The sequence below is a fragment of the Bos mutus genome, chromosome 1, assembly GCF_027580195.1.
Source record: "Bos mutus isolate GX-2022 chromosome 1, NWIPB_WYAK_1.1, whole genome shotgun sequence".
Taxonomy (NCBI): Eukaryota; Metazoa; Chordata; class Mammalia; order Artiodactyla; family Bovidae; genus Bos; species Bos mutus.
This window is the reverse complement of record NC_091617.1, coordinates 105,844,993-105,859,987: the sequence shown is the minus strand read 5'-3', so window position 1 is coordinate 105,859,987 and position 14,995 is coordinate 105,844,993. Positions and strand designations below refer to the sequence as shown.

The 14,995-nt window shown below is 37.4% G+C and overlaps 1 protein-coding gene across 1 annotated transcript in view; it reads right to left on the bottom strand.

The window, feature by feature from the left end:
• Positions 1-4,121: 4,121 nt before the first annotated feature.
• The window catches only part of KPNA4 (karyopherin subunit alpha 4), a 61,999-nt gene continuing 51,125 nt past the window's right edge, over positions 4,122-14,995 (bottom strand). Inside the window, exons 14-17 of the mRNA XM_070374007.1 lie at positions 14,827-14,898; positions 10,595-10,757; positions 7,534-7,628; positions 4,122-6,151 (exon numbers count right to left, since the gene is read on the bottom strand). Coding sequence (XP_070230108.1) covers positions 6,053-6,151; positions 7,534-7,628; positions 10,595-10,757; positions 14,827-14,898 — 429 coding nt within the window. The 3' untranslated portion in view covers positions 4,122-6,052. The remainder of the gene's footprint in view (positions 6,152-7,533; positions 7,629-10,594; positions 10,758-14,826; positions 14,899-14,995) is intronic.

The following is a 14,995-nucleotide window of genomic DNA, read 5'->3' as shown; positions in this document are numbered from 1 at the left end:
GAAGTTTTAGAAAGTCACTGTAATCAGTTAATGTGGGAGGTTGCATTGTAATCACAAACCTTTATTGAGTGCCCACAGAACTCATGGCACTTTCATGGGATTTACAGAGCTTTACCTGTTGACTTTGCCCTTAAGGAGCTTACAATTTAGTGGAACCGACTCTACAGACTGAAACATTACCATAAGTATGAAACACACACTGTAAAGTGAGAGCTGATGGGGATGGCGAGGGTAGTAGACAGTATGGGATGTGTTTGGCTTCCTGAAGGAGACAGGCATCTGAATGTTAACATGTAAGGTGGCTGGGAGTATAGGGATCCAAACAAGACACTTCCTTATCTGCTACTTTGAGCTTTCCTTACTCTCTGCAGCTGGGGAGAACTGCACAAAAGTTGTGTGGGATCAGAGCTGAGAGGGAAACAAACTTTTCAGTCTCTTTCAGCACCTCTGATCACTAGCGGACTCAGACTGGAGCAAAGTTACCATTTAGGTATTTTAATAGGAGCTCTTTAACAACTTTTCTATACCATCCTGTTAAACAGGTTCAAAGAAAAAAAAAAAAAAGGTGAAAACCAGTTTCTCTGTACCAGTTATACACACAGAGGTGGGGGACCCTGTAGACCACACTGGGAGCTACTAGATTTGAGGCAAAGTATAATTTGTTTATGGAGGGAGCACACAGGCAAGTACAAAGGTAAGCGGTTGGAAGTAGAAAATACCCATAACGTATTACGGATAAGTTCTCTGCTAATGAGTTGAACAAGGGGACAACCCCTAAGAGATAACAAGTATGGAGTAAGGCAGTGGAGAACACCACTATGTCAACTCCTTCCCAAATCCAATTATGACCCAAAACGATCTTTTCTGGCTGTGTAGTATGAGGGATCTTAGTTCTCTGACTAGAGTTGAAATCTGTGCTCCCTGTAGTGGAAGCTGAGTCCTAATCAGGGACTGAACCGAACCCCCAGGAAGTCCCCCTTTTTGAGGTAAGAGAAATACCCTCCTGAGTCCAAGTGTTTGGATATTAGCATTATAATAGCCAATTATAAAATCAGTCAAAAGGTAACAATGTACAAAGTATGGGGGAAAGATGGCTTGGAAAGCTCAAAAATCCGAGGACTAGAAAGATGGGACACTGAAGGAATGATCTGGAAGGCAGGTAACTGGAGACTGAGTGCAACAAACGGCATGTAGATTTAAGCAGATTATCAGTTGTTAGAAGAGCAAAAATAGATGAGGAAATCTTGGGTAAGGTCACAGACTTACAAAGAATCCATGAGCTATACAAATCAGGGTAAGATATAGTCAGGGAAAGCAGGATTCATGCTTGAATAATAGAAACAAAAAAGTTATAAAAGTTTTTCTTCATGAAGAATAAACTTGGAAGAATTGACACTTTGGAAAAACTAAGTAACCTGGAGCAAGCAGCATATTTAGAGCTGCAAAGATGCAAAACTTGTGAAGGCAGAAATTGGGACAACAACATAAACGATGAGTGCAGGTCTCTTCTAAGAGGTAAATCCGAAAGGATCTTCAGGGCAGCACCTGCCCTTATACACAAAGTAGCAGCTGTCAAGTCAACTTTATAAACAGTACATCCTGACATGGACATCCTGAACCAAACTTGTCACTTAAAGAACCTGAATTTAAAGACATGTTCAAACTGCTAGGTTAAGTCTTACAGAAAAAACATTAAACCTACCTTCCTGTACATTGATATGATAGTTAATATTCACTGTACACTATAGTTCAGTTGCTTCTGATCACACCAGAATATAGGCTTTATAAATCTTCATTCTTTTCACCTTAATTTAGGAATTAACTGAATACAGTAAGACTATGAATGTGCACTTTGATTTTATTTAAAGGCATGTAAATTTCATTACTCATATTTTTAAAAAGCATACACTTCATTAATGTGTCTGCTAAAATGAAAAACCATTTTCTCCTTAAATGTTTAAAACGTCATGTTTAAGAGATAAATAACCCATTAGGCCTCAGGAGTTCACAACTGGTAACTTCTCTAATTCAAGCTAAATTGGCCTGTTTATATATAGTTCACCTTCTTAATATCCACAATGAAAGATTCAATTTTGGAAAATCAGAAAGAAATATAATACAGTGGACCCCTGAATAACATGGGTTCACTTACACGTGGACTTGTTTTCACTGTAATACTGCATGATCTGTGGCTGGTTGAATCCTTGGATGCAGAACCATCGATGAGGGCCACTGCCCCTAACCTCAGCTGTATTCAAGGGATTAGCTACACAGTATTTACAGTGTACTTAACAATTATTTACGTAGCAGTTATACTGTATTAGGTATTACAAGTAATCTAGAGACAGCTGATTTAAAGTACAGTTGACCTTGAAGTACGTATTTAGTGGGGAAAAAAGGCAAGTAAGTGGGCCTGCAAAGTCCATGGTGTTCAAAGTGTCAACTGTAATTTCAAAACTCACAGACAAGCTTCTGTAAAATTAGTGTGTCATTTCTCAAACTACAATAAGAAATGCTGCATAAATGCTTTTTTGCATTGGCTCACAAATTTAAATGAGTTTTGCAGCAGTAATTGAAAGCATAGCTCCCTATTTTAAGAGTTGAGATCTGGGTCTTATCTAGCCCTTAGTAGTAGTTGTGACCTTGGTCAAGTCACCTCTTGGCAAGTCCATCATCTGAAAGGGAGGACTCGGACAGATCATATCTTGAAATTCAGACTCCCACAGAGCTCCCAACTGTATGTATATGTATTCTGGAAGGAAGCTCGGGCAGTTTTCATTAGATTCTCACAGGGGACCTTCATCCAAAAATAAGCTTGTGATATGTTAGGTGATCACATCTAAATTGCTCCAGCTCTAAATGCTAGTTATTTCTTTGTGGTACAGGAACTCTTAAGGTGGCTTCCAAGATTCCCTGATATACATACCCTTTATAATTCCATTTACTCAAGTGTTGACAGGATTATTTGAGCATGATGGATATCACTCTGTGACTAGGCCAAACAGTAGGCTTCCCAGGTGGCGCCAGTGGTAAAGAATCCACATGCCAATGCAAAACACTTGAGAGATGTGGGTTCGATCCCTGGATCAGGAAGATCCCCTGGAGGAGGGCATGGCAACCTACTGCAGTATTCATGCTTGGATAGAGGAACCTGGTGGGCTATTGCCTACAGGGTCACAAAGAGTTGGGGGCAACTTGGTACGCACGCATAGGGTAAAGAGGAAGGGATAGTGCAAGTATAATAATGTACTAATCAGTTTGGCTTTGGGTCAATTAAAAGGGAGATAATAAGGGGTAGGCCTGATTTAATCAGGTGAGCCCCTTTAAAAGACAGTTTAGGTTCTTCTCTGAGATCAGCTTCTTCTGCAGGCCTTGACTAATCAAGCTGATATGAGTCCAGCACTCGTAAGAAAATTACTCTATAAAATCATTTGGCCTACTATAACCTCACTGGCTTACTTTTAACCAGGTTTTTGTACACTAAGAAACAAGATTTATGCAGAGCACTGTTATGTTACTTCTGGTAACTTATGCCATTTGTAAAATCATACTTTGTGTGCACTCTATCATTTGCAGCCATATGCTGAAGTAATAGAAATACTTAAAATATATTTCAGGTTGTCTCTCTCAGTCCACTTTGCTGAAGGAGTGAAGGTAGGTCAGAATCTTGGTTTGGACAGGGAAGAAGCAGAAGCACAGATGGCATCAGCTGAACAAATTCAGTAAGTTGGAATATTAATACATCTATAGTGAAATTAGGACTTCCCTGGTGGCTCAGACAGTAAAGCATCTGTCTACAATGCAGGAGACCCGGGTTCGAGCCCTGGGTTGGGAAGATCCCCTGGAGAAGGAAATGGCAATCCACTCCAGTACTATTGCCTGGAAAATCCCATGGACAGAGGAGCCTGGTAGGCTACAGTCTATGGGGTCACAAAGAGTCGGACACAACTGAGCGACTTCACTTTCACTTTCATACTGAAATTAAAGAATTTAAGAAACTTCTTTTGTAATGTTGGGTCAATGTTAAAAGCTTATGAAAGACAAGCAAACACAAGCCACTGAGTTGTACTCTAACTTTACATTAATATATATATAAAAAATGCACACAGCACACACACATGCCCCATGTAAAACATTGCTTTGAGTTTTAATGTTTATTTCCCCAAGATAGCCTAGCCTGCACTCTACTTGGATAAATTTTACAAGCTAGTTTTCTGCTGCTTCTAGTTTTAAACTTTAACCATGTTTTTGATGACAAGGAATGCTGCAAAAATACTCTAGTTCAACAAAGAGTTATGATCACAAAATAATTTTTATCCATTCTACAGTGTTTCAGAATTACCAGTTGATTTTTAAACACAAAGTAGATATAGATGCTAATGGTGGCTAATCTGGTATGTTTCTTATAGCAAACTGTTGTTCATGCAACACTTGTGCTCAAAGGGGAAGGCACAGGATTTCCTACAATGAGCCACCTTATAAAGAGTTCTTTTTGTACAAATTAATTTATGTCACATTTAATTTAGTGTGCATAACCTCAAAACTGAGGTATTATTCCAATTTATAAAAACCACTTGCATAACTTTTATGCAAGTTTTAAAAATACAAAGTTTTCTCCCTAAAGTGGCTCAAAATAGATTGTTCATGGCTGCCTACATCTAAGATAAAAAGATTCTAAAACAATTGAACAGATTAGGCATATTATTAAAGGTGTTCAAACCATTACTTGATTTGTACATCTATTCAAACCTCTTCATCGGTCTTTATTCAGCAGTACATATGCACCAAATTCCATTTTAGAAGTTTCCATATCATTTTCATAGAAAACAAAGTTTGAAAACAAGTAACATTTAAACACAGCACGGTATTCTACCACAACTGAAACTTTTTTCTTCTTCTTCTTTACAGGACTCAACAAAATCTAAAAATGAACTAGGCTGTAGATTTACCTCATGCAAAGATCTTTATGTTATCTCTGAAAATGAAAAGGATGGCTTTTAAAAGCACATTTTACTGTTTTATACTATAATGGCAACTTGTGTACTGCAACACAGTCTATTTTGAGGGAAATTTATGATTTTTTTTTTCATGCAAAAATCTACACAAATTAGTTTTGATGATATGGAAAGCTTTTCATAGCATCAAACATTCATCTGGTGCAAATGCACAGGGAAACCTTCCTGAAAGTTTTCTGACTTGAGAAGCAACTAAAAAGCCATACTAGGTAAAGTAAATAAAAACTAAAAACAAAACAAAAAACTCCCACAAAAAAAAAAAAAAAAAAAAAAAAAAAAAAAAGGAGGGGGTGGGAACAGGGAGGAAGGGAAATAGAAAACACAGGCTGCAGAGTACACCAATGTCTGCTGCTGAACTGGTCTTTGTTTTCATGTCCAGTGTACAGTAACACTTATGATCTCACTCTGATGATTTTACTAGGTTTGTTATCAGCCCCCTGAAGGCAAATCAAGCTTGCATGCGTTCACATACAGCACCACAACCATACTCTCGTACACAGTCACTCCAGGACTAGGAGTCTGCTTCGTGAATGAAGAGCCCTAGATTTGAAAGATGAACCTGGCTCTCCATCACTGAGCCAGACATTCATTCAACACTGTCCACTCACACACTGCTTCATAGCAAGGCCTGGGCTCGTTTTCCTTTGACTTTTATGGGCATCCTATTCTCTTTCATGCTTACAAGGCTTGAAGATGACAGTACTGCACTTTCCCCTCAATTGATACAAAGTCATTGTTCCTTCTCAGGCACTGAAGATCTGTGACCTGTAGCCCTTTTTACTTTGAACAACCTAAATAAGCATCCATGTAGAGTTTTCATTACATTTTGCCACTCATTCTCACTCGCACCCACTCGCCATCTTGACCTCATTTGGGCATTTTCTGTGATTCCAAATGAAATCTTCACATTTTCTTTCCCGATTTAATGCAGCAGCAGATCCCATGAGCCAAGCTTGATGGATCAAACCTTTTTATATATATGTATATATATATATATATCCCAGTGCTGCATTGTACCTAACTTCCACAACATCTTTCTAGAACTGGAACCCTTCTGTTGGTACATTGGCAGATGAATTGAAACCAAATGTTCCACCTTGTATTGCCTCTGGAACAAGGCTAGGGTCTTCATCAATCTAAAGGGGAGGGGAAAAAAAGAAGGTGATGGTTAGTTTTAAATTATAAAACATAGAATTGTAGTTAACACTTCCATTTAAAAAGTATGAGAGATTATGGGTGGCCAACACTGTCCTACCATCCCTTGAGAACCCTGAAAACACTTCATAAAGGTTTTTTTCTTAAGGGATGCCAAAAGAGAAGAAACTGAAGAGAATATGCAAAATGGATATCTTCTGAAAGAATGAAAGAGATTGGAGATGGGACTATGTCTCAAATTCAGACAGTATACTCATTCTAATGCTACCACTTTTGGAGGCTAAGTGTATTCTTCGGTTAATATTTTAATAGCAACTGGAGACAACTTTTGAGCTTAAAGTGTAACATAATAGCCCTATTAAAATGGATAACTGATATTCTTTCTATATGCTTTATATCTAACAGTTGAAATACCACAAAATTATGTGCCTATGGTATAGTTCCTATAAAGAGGCACATCATCTTTATTATTATTTTCACAATGTAACAGAGTAAGCAAGACTTGCATGTTGAAGTATTAAAAATCATTAAGGCTTTGTGTATACCTAATTATCAATTAGGACTTCTAAAAATATCCAACTTTAATACATGATAAAAGCTACTTTTAAAAAAGTATGCTTTTTAACAAATATTATATTCTAAATAGGACTTAGCTTGATAATCTGTAGGTATAAATAGTCTAATTCTTTTTTAGTATTGTCCTTCTCAAGTTAATCTACAAACCATATATACTTAACAAAATATTTAATAATATTCCATTTTCTTTTTTAAAAAGTTGAGAAACTTAATCAAGAAATCTACTGCTGGCTATATCTGATCACTATAATTTTAGATTTAACATTCCCAAAGAGATAATACTAAAAATAATTCTTTAATTTCAACTACCATATACTGACAATCTGAAAACATTCTTCTATAGTATACGTTATATAGTAACTTACATTTCTTGATAATTTTTTTCCACTGTATCTATTTATCTTCATATTTGTTTTTGGTCACCAACTAAAATTAATGGTGGCAATATATTCAAATACAGATTAATTATTGTCATAATGGATTTATTATAGGATATACTAGCTTCACTATTTTGTTTATAAACACATTAGGCTATTAGCAATATAAAATATAGAGACATCAAGGGAAAATAAAGCCTAATTTATTCACTCTCAAAAAATTCTCTTCTGTTTTTGCCATTTGAGCTAATACTACTTTTTAATACCCCAAAGGACTTTAAAAAACTGAAATATTATGTATCTATTTCAATTCCATTCTCTAAAATGCATACATATATGTCCTAGCTTAAATTTCATCCAGACCTATGCTTATTAAGTAAAACTAAGAAAATGATAAGATTATTAAATACATCATCTGAAGAGAAGAACTGATCAATGATCTCATAGGCCAATTTGTAGATGTCTTCATTTTCATGATTTTGAAGCTGTTCAATTTTCTCCAGTCCTGTAAGAGATTTTATGAAGTGAAATAATAATAATATTAAAACAACAACAACAACACAGCAGCAGAAAGTGTTACAATAATCTTGGGAACACATAAATTCAATTTTGGGGTATCTATTCTAAAGGTGAATCTTAAAAACAGTAAGGATTTTTTCACAAAGATATAGCGTATTTATCTTAAAAAATTATCTGAGGGACCTCTCTGGCAGTCCAGTAGTCAAAACTCCACACTTCCAATGCAAGGAGCTCTGATTCAATTTCTGGTCAGGGAACTAAAATCCTATATGCCATGTGGCACACTGCAGCCAAAAAACAAAAAACAAAAACCAAAAAACCCAAACACTTGAGGGTTTAACTACATATAAATTAAGCAATGGGATATCTATCTATTCAGAATAAAATTATATATCATACATCAGTGTTTGTAAGGAGTAATAGTATGTAGAATTACTCTGTTAAAAGCTGGGAAATCCCTGGTGGTGTAGTGGTTAGGACTCTGGGCTTTCACTGTCATGTGGCTCGGTTTCAATCCTGGTTGAAACTGAGGATCCCATGAGCCATGTTTAAAGAAAAAAACCAAAAACACCCCAAAACAAACAGTAAAACCCAAAGGTGCAAGAAAAGTAAAAGAAGTTAAAAGCAAGTTCTTTCTATTTAGTAGCATTTGCCAAATTTTTCTAGTGAGCATCTAAGAAAAAACTTTTAAATACTCATGATTAACAAATATGAATGTTAAGACAGCTATTAAGTACAATGAAAAATGATCATGATCAACAACAGTATTTCAGGGGAAAGAGGATTTTCCCCTGTAAATACTAACAAATGTATTAAATCAAAAGCAAAATATGTAAACAACCTATTGATATAAAAATTGAATACTGTTTTGCTTTGTAGTGGTTTAGTCACTAAGTCATGTCTGATTCTTGCAACCCCACGGACTGTAGTCCACCAGGCTCCTCTGTCCATGGGATTCTCCAGGCAAGAATACTGGAGTGGGTTGCCATTCCCTTCTCCAGGAGATCTTCCTGACCCAAGGATCGAACCCTTGCCTCCCGCAGGTGGTCTCCTACATTGCAGGCGGATTCTTTACCAACTGAGCCACCAAGGAAGCCTAACAGGAGTAATAATTAATTTTAAAATCTCTGAATTAAAGTGAAATTGCCCTTTTATGAGTATTTGTCCTCTATTTCTTAAGCGGAGGAAATTGCTTTAGGCATATTTCTCACTTTACACACTCTCCTTATGGGGCCTTTTCACGAAAAGGCTTAACTACTATTTACATATAGGTTGAGGACTTGTACTCATCTATGGATTCATTTTTCTGAGCGTCAGATGCTTAAAACTTTAAACCTGCTTGATAATTCCATGAGGACACTTTATAGGTACCAAAGTTCAAGCTGTACAAACACAATGTTATCTGCCATTCTTCATTTACACTGTTTATTCTACTGTATTCTTACTGGTGATAATCAACAACAGTTTGAAATCTGTGAGAAAGACTAATTATTAAAGTTCCCCTTTCCCTCAACTCTATAACAGAATCTCAAAAACCTCAAAGCCTATCCTATCCATTTTTTGAATCCTGTCATCTCCCCCTCGTCTCTATTATCACTGCCTTCATTTATTGTGGTGTGGTCGCTATACACTTTCCTAGGTGGTTTCCTGCCAGTCTCTACCAGGGTTCCATTCCCCTCATATCCATGTTCCATTAAACATATCAATTCCCTTGGTAAAATCTTCCAATGACTTGTTGTACCCTATGGCAGAGAATCCTTTGGGAAATTTGTAAGCTAGGCTTTACTTCCAGTGAAATAGGCAATGCTCAAGATCTATATTTTTATATTAATATAGAAAATAAAATTTTAATTATTAAAAGGTTTATATGGTAAAAGAAAAAAATACACAAGTAGGAAAAAAATTTTTAACTATTCCTTTTAAATTTCAAATTTTTTAAGTTTTAAATTTTTTCTGGAACTCACTTTCTAATTATAATTAGTTACCTAACAGTATTTCCCGTTTCCTGTTCCCAATTTGATAGTTACAAATTTTGTTGTTGTTGTTCTGTCATTTTGTGTGCTGCGTATCACTTAAGTAACTTTAAAAACACTTCCTATTAATTTTCAAGTCACCAAATTCTACTAAATAAGTTGAAGATACTTGTTCTCCTATTCTTAGCTACCTGTCCTTTCACTTACTTCTCAACTTCTATCCGAAACAGCTTTACTTTTACGCTTACCTAGGTTGATAATATATTTTGTTCCACACCCACACGAGAAACTTCCATGTTCTGTCTAGATGTTCATCTTAAGAGCTGAAAGCTAAGGCATGTTGTGTACCTTCTTGGTGGTTCCGGTACACTGCTAGATTTGGGAACCACCGCCTTAAAGTATCTGCTGTGCTACAAAGCTTCCAAGACTGTAGGGGCCTGATCAATGGCTAACTCTACAGTCTCATCTTCTGGCGTTTTCTATCTCATACTTTGTGATTTAGCAACACTGAACTACTTATAATTTGCTGAATGCTATTTCTCACCTCAGACTTTGCTCATGGTGTTATCTCTGCCTGGAACACCTTTCATCCCTTTTTACTTTCTTAATCCTTATTCATCTCTCAAATCTAGCTCAGGTTACTTCCTATTTCTTCCAGGACAAGTTCGGTTTTTCACTTTGTTGCACATTTCTATTAGGGTAATCATTAAATCAGTTCATGTTTATCTCCATGATTGGACTACATGCCTTGAGGGCAAGGACTGTGTCTTGTTTATCACTGTCTTCCCAGTATCTTAGCACAGTGCCTGTTCAATATATGGCAGCAATTCAGTTACGTAAGAATATGCAGCAAGCTGAGCAGGACTGTACATATAGAATATAGTATTTAGACAGAAAAATATAGAAGTGTGCATTTGAAAATAAAAGTAGTTACAAAAAGAATATTAAAATGTGGAATAACAGCATATAATAAACTTACCTCCACATTCTTCTATAAGATTGGCTATGGTTTCTGCCTCATCTTCAGCCATTTTTAATATATTACTTAGTCCATCGAGTACTACTTGCACAACTTGTGCATCTTTTACAGTCAGCAAGTTGCAAAAAGGTGGGATAACATTTTGTTGGATTAGGTAGGCCACCTGAAGAACAAAAATACCATGATATAATAAATGTTCAGTGAATTTCTTTTGTGCACCCTGTTATCTCACTGGAATAATTCTGACTTTATAATCTTGAATTTGGAAATATGACCTCATTTCTCACATGTTAAGTTCAGTTTCAGTTCAGTTCAGTCGCTCAATCGTCTCCAACTCTTTGTGACCCCATGAATTGCAGCACGCCAGGCCTCCCTGTCCATCACAAACTCCTGGAGTTCACTCAAACTCATGTCCATCGAGTCAGTGATGCCATCTAGCCATCTCATCCTCTGCAGTCCCCTTCTCCTCCTGCCCCCAATCCCTCCCAGCATCAGAGTCTTTTCCAATGAGTCAACTCTTTGCATGAGGTGGCCAAAGTATCGGAGTTTCAGCTTTAGCATCAGTCCTTCCAAAGAACACCCAAGACTGATCTCCTTTAGAGTGGACTCGTTGGATCTCCTTGCAGTCCCAGGGACTCTCAGGAGTCTTCTCCAACACCACAGTTGAAAAGCACCAATTCTTCGGCACTCAGCTTTCTTCACAGTCCAACTTTCACACCCATACATGACCCCTGGAAAAACCATAGTCTTGACTAGATGGACCTTTGTTGGCAAAGTAATGTCTCTGCTTTTTAATATGCTATCTAGGTTGGTCATAACTTTCCTTCCAAGGAGTAAGCGTCTTTTAATTTTATGGCTGCAGTCACCATCTGCAGTGATGTTGGAGCCCCAAAAATAAAGTCTGACACTGTTTCCACTGTTTCCCCATCTATTTCCCATGAAGTGATGGGACCAGATGCCATGATCTTCGTTTTCTGAATGTTGAGCTTTGAGCCAACTTTCTCACTCTCCTCTTTCACTTTCATCAAGAGGCTCTTTAGTTCCTCTTCACTTTCTGCCACAAGGGTGGTGTCATCTGCATATCTGAGGTTATTGATATTTCTCCCGGCAATCTTGATTCCAGCTTGTGCTTCTTCCAGCCCAGCATTTCTCGTGATGTACTCTGCATAGAAGTTAAATAAGCAGGGTGACAGTATACAGCCTTGACGTACTCCTTTTCCTATTTGGAACCAGTCTGTTGTATCATGTGCAGTTCTAACTGTTGCTTCCTGACTTGCATATAGGTTTCTCAAGAGGCAGGTCAGGTGGTCTGGTATTCCCATCTCTTGAAGAATTTTCCACAGTTTATTGTGATCCACACAGTCAAAGGCTTTGGCATAGTTAATAAAGCAGAAATAGATGTTTTTCTGGAATTCTCTTGCTTTTTCGATGATCCGGCGGATGTTAGCAATTTGATCTCTGGTTCCTCTGCCTTTTCTAAAACCAGCTTGAACATCTGGAAGTTCACGGTTCACGTATTCCTGAAGCCTGGCTTGGAGAATTTTGAGCATTACTTCATTAGCGTGTGAGATGAATGCAATTGTGCAGCAGTTTGAACATTCTTTGGCATTGCCTTTCTTTGGGATTGGAATGAAAACTGACCTTTTCCAGTCCTGTGGCCACTGCTGAGTTTTCCAAATTTGCTCACATATTGAGTGCAGCACATTCACAGCTGCACTGTGAATGTGAAATAGCTGAACTGGAATTTCATCACCTCCATTAGCTTTGTTCATAGTGATGCTTTCTTTCTAAGGTCCACTTGACTTCACATTCCAGGATGTCTGGCTCTAGGTCAGTGATCACACCATCGTGATTATCTTGGTCGTGAAGATCTTTTTTGTACAGTTCTTCTGTGTATTCTTGCCATCTCTTCTTAATATCTTCTGCTTCTGTTAGGTACATACCATTTCTGTCCTTTATTGAGCCCATGTTCCCATGAAATGTTCCCTTGGTATCTCTAATTTTCTTGAAGAGATCTCTAGTCTTTCCCATTCTGTTGTTTTCCTCTATTTTTTTGCATGGATTGCTGAGGAAGGCTTTATCTCTCCTTGCTATTCTTTGGAACTCTGCATTCAGATGCTTATATCTTTCCTTTTCTCCTTTGCTTTTCGTTTCTCTTCTTTTCACAGCTATTTGTAAGGCCTCCCCAGACAGCCATTTTGCTTTTTTGCATTTCTTTTCCTTGGGGATGGTCTTGATCTCTGTCTCCTGTACAGTGTCATGAACCTCCGTCCATAGTTCATCAGGCACTCTATCTATCAGATCTAGGCCCTTAAATCTATTTCTTACTTCCACTGTATAATCATAAGGGATTTGATTTAGGTCATATCTGAATGGTCTAGTGATTTTCCCTACTTTCTTCAATTTAAGTCTGAATTTGGCAATAAGGAATTTATGATCTGAGCCACAGTCAGCTCCCGGTCTTGTTTTTGCTGACTATATAGAGCTTCTCCATCTTTGGCTGCACAGAATATAATCAATCTGATTTTGGTGTTGACAATCTGGTGATATCCGTATGTAGTCTTCTCTTGTGTTGTTGGAAGAGGGTGTTTGCTATGACCAGTGCATTTTCTTGGCAAAACTCTATTAGCCTTTGCCCTGCTTCATTCCGTATTCCAAGGCCAAATTTGCCTGTTACCCCAGGTGTTTCTTGACTTCCTAGTTTTGCATTCCAGTCCCCTATAATGAAAAGGACATCTTTTTGGGGTGTTAGTTCTAAAAGGTTTTGGAGGTCTTCATAGAACCGTTCAACTTCAGCTTCTTCAGCGTTACTGGTTGGGGCATAGACTTGGATTACTGTGATACTGAATGGTTGGCTTTGGAAACGAACAGAGATCATTCTGTCGTTTTTGAAATTGCATCCAAGTACTGCATTTCAGACTGTTTTGTTGATCATGATGGCTACTCCATTTCTTCTAAGGGATTCCTGCCACAGTAGTAGATATAATGGTCATCTGAGTTAAATTCACCCATTCCAGTCCATTTTAGTTCGCAATTCCTAGAATGTTGACGTTCACTCTTGCCATCTCCTATTTGACTACTTCTAATTTGCCTTGATTCATGGACTTAGCTAACATCCCAGCTTCCTGTGCAATATTGCTTATTATACATTGGACCTTGCTTCTATCACCAGTCTCATTGACAACTGGGTATTGTTTTTGCTTTGGCTCCATCCCTTCATTCTTTCTGGAGTTATTTCTCCACTGATCTCCAGTAGTATATTGGGCACCTACCGACCTGGGGAGTTCCTCTTTTGGTATCCTATCATTTAGCCTTTTCATACTGTTCATGGGGTTCTCAAGACAAGAATGCTGAAGTGGTTTGCTATTCCCTTCTCCAGTGGAATTCCCTTCTCCATGTTACGTTAGCCTACATTAACCTTTTCTTTTTATGCAGTACGTTTGTTTTTCACGAACTTAGAGAAAAAAACTGAAGTGAAAATGAAGGAATCAACCCATTTCATGTGACACATTTCTCTGCCATAAGGAGTACTTCCTTCAGAGAGCCTTTCTCCTTTAATATTAAATTATGAAGTCATTTAAGAGGCCAGGTAATTTTTTTAAAATTACAATTGTTCAGTGTGACAGCATCCTTTCTTTGCTTTAATATTTAGCACTGTCATATACCTGGCCACCTCTCAATCTGCTATTCTGTGGTTCCATAAAATCTGAAAATTTTCTATCATCTTTATATTAGTTATTGCCATGTAATATATTTATATTCTGCTCTATATTCATATTTGAGTGGATTCAGTCTATGGCTTATCTGTGACAATTATGTGCTCCAAATTTCCCCTTTTTACTTGTCTGTGAAACGTATCTGGGACTGGGACTTTCCTGGCAGTCTAGAGGTTAAGACTCTGTGCTGCCAAGGCAGCAGGCACGGGTGTACAGTCCCTGGTCCAGGAACTGGCATTAAAAAAACAAAAAAACATTAAAAAACAAAAACAATGCTGACAATAAGTGCTTCATCTTACCCTGGATTAGAAAAATTCTTGTAGGCCAAGAAGCTGGAAAGTGAACACTTCACATTTATGAAATATAACTAAAGGAATTCAAGGTGACACTTTTATATATCACAGGATGTCTATTATCTTGCTATTATCTTAAATTATGATTTACTGAAATACAAACCTTAGAATTATTAGTACTATTACTTATCAGTTTTGAGAAATACATAAGAGCTGAACTTACTTGATCCTTTCTTCCACTAATTGTTAAGTTACTTATGGCCCACGCAGCTTCTTTCTGAGTGCCAAAATCTCCCTACAAAAGCAAAGTAAAGGATATAAACTGCAATATAAGATAAACTGGAAAAGGTGTTTCCTGAAATGATTTTTCAACTGCATACTCCCCCTGGTTT